The sequence below is a fragment of the Ictalurus furcatus genome, chromosome 18, assembly GCF_023375685.1.
Source record: "Ictalurus furcatus strain D&B chromosome 18, Billie_1.0, whole genome shotgun sequence".
NCBI lineage: Eukaryota > Metazoa > Chordata > Actinopteri > Siluriformes > Ictaluridae > Ictalurus > Ictalurus furcatus.
In genome coordinates, this window is record NC_071272.1 from 13,142,589 (window position 1) to 13,151,357 (window position 8,769).

Genomic DNA, 8,769 nt, shown 5'->3' on the forward strand with positions numbered 1-8,769 from the left:
GGCTGACGTTTCAGACATGAATAACCTGGTCAATAAGGTTTGTCAGATCAGCAGTTTTTCCCAGCCTAATGAAGTCACTGTGGTTACATAAGTGTTCGTTTTAATATGTGATTGCTGTGTGCTGCGGTTTAATGCCCAGAGGGGCTTAAATCAATAGGCTGTAGAGTTCTACTTTTAGCATGGCTTTACCATTTCAGGGTATGTACTGTTACAGAATGACGCTCAGGATCAACTGTCTTACCGGATCCAGACACCCACTTTGGTGGTGCTGATAACATGCAATCGAGTCAGTGAAATTGACTCAGTGCCAGAGGACATAGGGGTGGGAGCATGTTCTGAATGCCTAGTCAGAGGCCACTTCAGTGTTTGAATGACAGAGCAGTGCTAGAATGGTAGGGTGCCTGAAAGGGATGTCAAAAACTGGGACAAGAGCTTTTAGGATATGTCTGTTGGACTATGTGTGGAGAGAGAACAAGAGAGAATGGGAGAGAGAGAGAGAGAGAGAGAGAGCAGTGGTTTTGAAGGCGGTGCCTTGTCAAAGCCATAAATAAAACAATACCTTGCATATTTTTCTAAATCTCTATGTGCATAGGATTTAGTCTGTGTTAGATATCTCTTCTAACGTTAGTTGATTTGAATATTTTATATTTGTGAACTTGACTGATTGCTTTAATGTGTTCGGTGCTTTAATGTTTAGATGTGCTCAGGCATTTAAAGAAATGAATTTACTAAATTCTGCTAGAATCTGCTAATAATGGAACAGCAGAAATCAATTTAATAGTGAAACCCAGTTTTGCTGTGCTGTTTCAAGCCTTTACATCTTCTTATTCAGTAATGCAGTGAGAAAGCCTCTAACATTTAAAAAAAATAATGGCAATTCAATAAAATTGAAAAATGGTGTTTTTTAATTTATATATATAAATTAAATTAAATTAAGCCATATTCATTGCCAGGAAACATTTGCTTACTTGCTGACACTCTTCACCTGCTTGCAATTTCAAGAGACAAATTCGTCCTATTGTTTGGTAGGACAGAGAAAGGTTTTGTGTCATGGGAGCTAATAATAATAAATATAAATTTAAAAAAAAAAAATATATATATATATATATTTTTTTTTTTTACTTTATTTCTTAACATGTTCCTAGTCACCCAGGTGTACTAAAAAAAGTAAAATATCAATAGGAATCAATGCCAATATCAATATCAATGCCAATAATTGTTCCACGCCTATATTTAACAAAGTGTAACAAAATAGCTCAGACTACAATGACCTAATGTACACTAACACATCTCATATGCCTTTCTTTTACACACTCACATTCAGCTCATCTTGTTCCTGTCTACAGTTTTAGCACACATTCATTATACAGCAACACCATCATTCATTTCTAATCCTCCTTAACCCATTTCTTTGACATGACAAGTACACAAGCTTATTTAAAATGGTAAAGCACCTTTGCAGGTCTACATTGTATGGTAACTCCAATTTCAGTTACCATTGGAGAATTCCAATTATAATAATATGTAATTATAGCATCTGCAATGTAATGTAAAGACTTATTATTAAGGTTTTTATTTAATACCAATGGCCTAATTTAACTTTTTGATTATATCTATCTAAAGTATATGTATATATCTAAATTATGTGTTTGAATTTATGCTAGAAAATACATTTCACTGAAGTTAATGGAATTATGAAGTGGTCTCCACATAGATTGGTTCACATCCTGAACACGCCTTTCATGTGGGAGGAAACCTGTTAAGGGGATGAGACTACAACAGAGAAGCCATATTCATTGCCAGGAAACATTTGCTTACTTGCTGACACTCTTCACCTGCTTGCAATTTCAAGAGACAAATTCGTCCTATTGTTTGGTAGGACAGAGAAAGGTTTTGTGTCATGGGAGCTAATAATAATGTACATTTGATTTTTTTGTATTGTGCTCTCATGAAAATGCAGGAGTCGACATGGGAACACTTTTGAAACTTTTTTGGTGCATTGTGGAAGAAGAATGTCAGGATATGCAAGAGAGAGTCCAAGACAAGGGAAATTCTTCTCCCTGAACAGATTGAATTGATTGGACCACACAATTTGGAGGTAATGGGATATTTAAAATAAACTTTGGTAATACAAAAATGTTATGTGCTGCTGATAAAGCTGTGGGTTTGTTTGTTTATCTGAAATCTGTTTTGAGCTTTATGAATGTCTGGTTAAAGTGATGGAAATGAGCTTTGGAAAATATGTGGGAAGGTTGGTTAAAAATCACTACATGAACAACCAAATCCCCATGCCAGTTCAGAGTATACTGATCTTCCATTTGTCATCTTTTAGCTTGGTTTACCTTTTTAAGTAAATCAAATTAGAACGTGTAAACAAGACGTTTCGATCTACTAGGTAAACCTGCTCTTGAGGTATATGATGTAAATATCATGGGTTGCAAGGTGTTCTAATCTATGCCCAGTCAGGCACAGATAATGAGCCCCCTGGGGCAACGCCATAGAGACTAAATCCCCAAGAGATTTTCTGATAAAGGTTCTTACTTTGGTACAAACACAGATTTTCATGGGCACTTGGTTTCCTTACCTATAAGCCTTTTATCTATCTATCTATCTATCTATCTATCTATCTATCTATCTATATATATATATATATATATATATATATATATATATATATATATATATATATATATATATAAATTATCTATAATTTTTAACATGAAATGCACTCACATATATAAATATGTCTACCATTTATCTTCCTTTCTGAAATATGCAAAACATATTTCTCATATTCCCTTTTCTCTCGTGTTTGTTCCCAGTCCATGGCACGGTGCAGGTGTAGTGGAAGAGCATTGTGCCTTTGTCTTCTTCCATTTTTGATGATGAGTCATATTTTGGTGTACATTATGATAACCATATTTGTCGCCATGTCCTACACACCCGAGCCTCAGCCTCTGCCTCTTCGTTTCATAGCCCCTGGAGTGTCATCGAACTCTGGAGCTCTTGCATCACATCCTCTCAATGCCTTCTGGAACTTGCGTTTGGTGGAGGGTGCTTTGTGGAACCGCCTTCAGCACCTCAAAGACAGAGAAAACAATCCGATATTGAGAGGAAACACCACAGGGGGCAGGGATCCAGGCACTCAAAGTACTAACATACATGGAAAGAATGGTTCTCTTCCATGTCACCCTGAGCATCACTGGGCATCTCAACTGCCTGATTTTAACACTATGCCTGAGCAGATGAAGGACTTTGTCTTGTCCATGCATTGTCGGAACTACACCCTCCTGATGAACCAGCCTGACCTGTGCAATGGACAAGATACCAAGACAGATGCCCCTATGCTATTTATGGCAATTAAGTCCCAGGTCGGAAACTTTGAGAACAGACAGGCCATTAGGGAGACATGGGGGAGGACTGGCTGGGTGCAGGAAGATGCAGGGAGAGAAAGGTGGCAGGTTCGCACTGTCTTCCTGCTTGGAAGGCAGGACATAACAACAGGTCCCCATCCGGACCTTGAGGCACTTTTGCAGCTAGAGAGCATCATTCATAAGGACATACTGCAATGGGATTTCAGAGACACATTCTTTAACCTCACCTTGAAGGATGTGCTTTTCTGGGACTGGCTCTCCGTGCACTGCCCACAGGCCCACTTCATCTTTAAAGGAGATGATGATGTTTTTGTTAGGACCGGTGCTCTCTTAGACTACTTAAATGAACATCATGCGCCTTTACAAGGGAAAATTAAGAAAGTAAAGGACAATTTCCTTGTAGGAGATGTGATTTCTAATGCTTGGCCCAGCCGCCAGCCCACAGCTAAATATTACGTACCTGAGAGTTTTTATAAAGGTGTGTACCCAACATATGCAGGTGGAGGAGGAGTGGTGTACTCTGCCGCTCTGGCCATGCGGCTGCGAGCAGTCTCACACTGGGTCAGTTTGTTCCCCATTGATGATGTGTACATGGGGATGTGTCTCCAGAGACTGGGTGTTTCCCCTAGTCATCATCCTGGGTTTTTGACCTTCGACCTACCTGAGGCCAAGAGTGAGAAGCCATGTGCTTACCACAAAGTACTACTGGTGCATAAGCGCAGCCCCAAAGAGATGCTTACACTATGGAAAGACCTAAAGGCTCCACTTGCGGAGTGCTAGTACAGAGACAGGAGAGTAATGGAAAGACTTCCTCTGATTTGTATATTGTATACCATGAATAATAAGCCCTGTCTTTTTAAAAAACAAGACAGATTTGAATACCTTCAGGTATTTTCATAACAGTGGAGTGTAATTATTTGCATAATAAATAGTTCACTCTGTGGTCTGTTTGATTTGATTATGAATGCTGGTTACTGAAGTCATTATGCATGAATATTGTGTCATGATAGAATGAACCATTTTTTTTTTTTTTTTTGTTTATTGCAATGTTATGTTGTTTTCGTCTATTGTAATGGTATGTTGTTTTCCTAAGGTTTCTATGTATGGTTCTCAATTTGTCTCTTATACTTTATTAGGCATATATATGTACATATATTTACAAGTCAAATCATGTTATTCCTGTAAAAGCTGTAGATTTATGCACAAATTTTTCATTTAGATAAAAATGTATTTGCAACACATATGCAGTTTTGCATTTTCCATGTGGATAAAAGGTTCAAGTTTTATTGATATTGTTTGATTTCTTCACGTTACATAAAGTTCAATTGCTCTGGGACATGGTACGCTTCCCTGCAAACCATTGAGTAATGAACCAGTAATCCTGAAACTGTAATATCAACATGGTACAATATCGACCCACTACTGCCTTTTGTTATGGGTTATATACTGTATCATATACTGTAAAGGCATTTATAGTAAGTTTTTATATAATAACTAAAAGGTCTCAGACTAAAGTAATATATGTTTGAATAATTTTGTAAAAATCCAATTAACCAAATCAGACTTTTTGTTTTAAGAAACATCTGACAGTACAGACAAAAAGAAACCATTATATTAATTTAAATCAGCTCAACATTCTAATTTTAATTGGTAAGGTGTTCGTGCTGTGGGTTTTGGCATATTATTATTATTTTTTCTAAAATAAATAGGATTTGCATTTTATATGTTATCATAAATTGATAATAAATTATGTAAAATATATTTTTCTATTAGATTGATTTTTGAAAATCATGAAGCACTTTGACCATCCTGACCACTGGCTTAATAATCCTGAGTTTGGTTTTTTTTTGTGGTTTTTTTAATAATTAATTTTGTAACATCGATAACATTAGATCTATGTTGTGTTGCTTGTGTTCAGTGATGTGTTGTAAGACTTATATTCAGTCTATACAGAGCATCTTGAAATAAAGTTTTATTTCTTCACTGGTTGGTTTTATTTTTTTTATTGATTAGTTTTAAACTAGTATTTTACTAGAAATGCTAGTTAGTTGTCCTGCAATGGACTGGTGTCCCATATGTGGTGTATCCCTGCCTTGCGCACATGGAATCCATCATGAACCTGGGCAGGATAAAGCAGTTACTGAAGAATTAATGAATGAATACTGATTAGTGACTACTTGTATTCCCAACAAATTCTGGTTTTCATTTGAGCAAACAGTTCTACATTAAAAAGCATTAGTATGTCACAACTATAGACATGATTCCCAAAACCTAGAGAAAAACACATTCCAAAATAACATTCATAATACGAAAATACGAATAAATAAATAGATAAAATAGTTATATATATATATATATATATATATATATATATATATATATATATATATATATATATACACAGTTTCTCACAAAAGTGAATACACCCCTCACATTTTTGTAAATATTTGATTATATCTTTTCATGTGACAACACTGAAGAAATGACACTTTGCTACAATGTAAAGTAGTGAGTGTACAGCTTGTGTAACAGTGTAAATTTGCTGTCCCCTCAAAATAACTCAACACACAGTCATTAATGTCTAAACCGCTGGCAACAAAAGTGAGTACACCCCTAAGCTGACCCCCCCACCCCTTCAACCTCTGCAGCAATGCTGGCAGCACTCATACGTCTATTCATTGAGGGAACCATGAATGCCAACATGTACTGTGACATACTGAAGCAGAGCATGATCAGTATGCAGTATTCCAGCATGATAACGACCCCAAACACACCTCCAGGATGACCACTGCCTTGCTAAAGAAGCTGAGGGTGAAGGTGATGGACTGGCCAAGCATGTCTCCAGACCTAAACCCTATTGAGCATCTGTGGGGCATCCTAAAACGGAAGGTGGAGGAGCACAAGGTCTCTAACATCCACCAGCTCCGTGATGTCGTCATGGAGGAGTGGAAGAGGACTCCAGTGGCAATCTGTGAAGCTCTGGTGAACTCCATGCCCAAGAGGGTTAAGGCAGTGCTGGAAAATAATGGTGGCCACACAAAATATTGACACTTTGGGCCCAATTTGGACATTTTCCCTTAGGGGAGTACGCACTTTTGTTGCCAGCGGTTTAGACATTAATGGCTGTGTGTTGAGTTATTTTGAGGGGACAGCAAATTTACACTGTTACACAAGCTGTACACTCACTACTTTACATTGTAGCAAAGTGTCATTTCTTCAGTGTTGTCACATGAAAAGATATAATTAAATATTTACAAAAATGTGAGGGGTGTACTCACTTTTGTGAGATACTGTATTATTGGCTAGAATACTTGCATAAACAAGACACTATCAACCAGTAAAGACTGTTATAATTGTCAGATCTTTAATTACTGATAATAATACGGGTAATCTAAACAGCAAGCTAGTCTAGAGAACACGTTTTTGTAATTATAGTATGCACATTGTGTAAGACTTTTTTCCCCCATCATATCAGCACAAAAGGTACTTTTTCTTTGAATAAAAAAGGGGTCATCAATAAAGCAGAGTAGGTATAGATTAACCCAGTGGCTTTCAGCGCCAATATTTTTGTTCATAAGAGTGAAAAACAGAAACCAGGACACTACTAAATCCACGTTTCACACTTCACACAACACCCACTGACATACATGCAAATGAAACTTTATAGCCGTAATCACGCATTCAGAGGGTGATTGATTTTCCACTGATTGGCTTTCATACAGGTCGGTACACAAAAACACCTCCGCCTCCGAGAGGATCCTGTAGCCGTATATACACACACACACACACACACACACACGACACCAAGAAGTCTTTGCGATTCAGTAACAGCTTAAATTGTCGTTAACAACATACGGTACGGAGGAAATTTTGTTTACTTTTGGTTTTATTTGTGCATAATAAATCTTTTGAAGGTGCAGTATATGAGAACAGTCTAAGAGGATTACTCCGTGTTCTAGAGGTGCAGGAAAAATATATAAAATGATACCGGAGGGCTTTTACACACCCATCATTCATAATATTTGCTCATAGGTTTGCTTACAAAGGAATGAGGAAATGATTTGCGTTACAGTTCAGCAGTGTTACTGGCTTTCCCCTGTAAGAATAAAAGGAGGCAGAAAATGAACAAGATGGTTCAAAAATGAATTTAAACCACCTCATCGTAACATACTCTCTGAAAAGCACAGAGTTCCTGTCTTTCAAAACCTGCTGAAGAACCCGAAAGTAGATTTCTGGATGTTGCAGTGTCATGTAGGGGATAACACCCTTGGAACTTGCTGTTGCAGGAAATCAAACAGTCCAACACGAGTCAGCGCCGCAGTTAGCACCTGAAGTTTTCCTATAACAGCACATCATTGAGAATAAGAAACGAATAGACAAATATATATATATATATATATATATATATATATATATATATATATATATATATATATATATATATATATATATATGAAAAGAAATCTAACATAATCCCAAAACAATGTCTGGAAAGCAACATCATTCTCCTAGGATAATCTGGGGAAGTTACTGAACAATGAATTCACCATGGGTTGCTTCATTCAATCATAGAGCACGTATTCTTTGCATCCTAAATATCAGCACAGCATTAATGGTGAAACATACTGGACTCAAAATTAAAATGAAAACGTTAAATATAATCTTATATTTATGTACCATTCTTCAGTCACTCCACTTTACTGCTAGCTGACACAAGCCAACTTGACAAGATTTCTGAGAGGATTTTAAACTTTAAAATGTGTTTAAAACAGTTAACTTCAGTACAGTGAAAAAAATTTTTTATCCAATTCAACAACTGATTTCAAACTGCCATATAAGTTTCTGGCAGTAGAGAGTGGATAGATGTTTAAGTTTTGGGCTGCATTAAGCTAGTTCCAGTGGGGTATACATTTAGGGTTGCTGTTCCAACACTATAATTTTCAGGTAGTGGTAAGCTAGTTAACTCGGAAGCTAATGTAACTTGTCAGCCTATGACATATCACTATGTCTACAATACGCGTTAAAATGTAGCCAAATAGTTTCCTTGTGTAAATATAAATGACTAGTAGTTATTTCACAAAACAAGGAGAGAAACTGTCTGACAAACTGACAGACAGTACCACAGATTTGTCTCAGATATTTGTCTCCAATGGAGACAAATCTCTGAGTTGGCTAGAATCGGCTCTATTAGGTGAAGTTATCGCTTCTGAAAATTTTGTTTTGTTGATTGGAAAACAAAGAAATCAGGGCAGAAAGTCATCCAAATATTTTCTTAACGAAAGTAGGCTGACATGGAATAATATTGATGTAAGTATCCTATAACAGCGGTGCCTGTAGGTATGCCCAAGGAAATTTTTTATTGTATCCATAAGTATCAATTCGCTTTTAAAATAAA

The 8,769-nt window shown here is 36.7% G+C and overlaps 2 protein-coding genes across 2 annotated transcripts in view; one reads left to right on the forward strand and one right to left on the reverse strand.

Annotated features, from left to right (window-relative positions):
• Positions 1–2,825: 2,825 nt before the first annotated feature.
• On the forward strand, positions 2,826–4,914 carry si:dkey-175m17.6 (N-acetyllactosaminide beta-1,3-N-acetylglucosaminyltransferase 2). The gene has a single exon (XM_053648222.1). The coding sequence runs from the start codon at positions 2,826–2,828 to the stop codon at positions 4,152–4,154; it is 1,329 nt and encodes a 442-aa protein (XP_053504197.1). The 3' UTR covers positions 4,155–4,914.
• A 2,366-nt stretch (positions 4,915–7,280) lies between these two features.
• The window catches only part of hif1al2 (hypoxia inducible factor 1 subunit alpha, like 2), a 31,481-nt gene continuing 29,992 nt past the window's right edge, over positions 7,281–8,769 (reverse strand). Inside the window, exon 17 of the mRNA XM_053648219.1 lies at positions 7,281–7,713. The gene's annotated coding sequence lies outside the window, so the exon portion shown is untranslated. The remainder of the gene's footprint in view (positions 7,714–8,769) is intronic.

Bases quoted from the DNA above. Each gene is read 5' to 3' on its own strand.
- si:dkey-175m17.6 (XM_053648222.1), top strand. From the start codon at position 2,826: ATGGCACGGTGCAGGTGTAGTGGAAGAGCATTGTGCCTTTGTCTTCTT.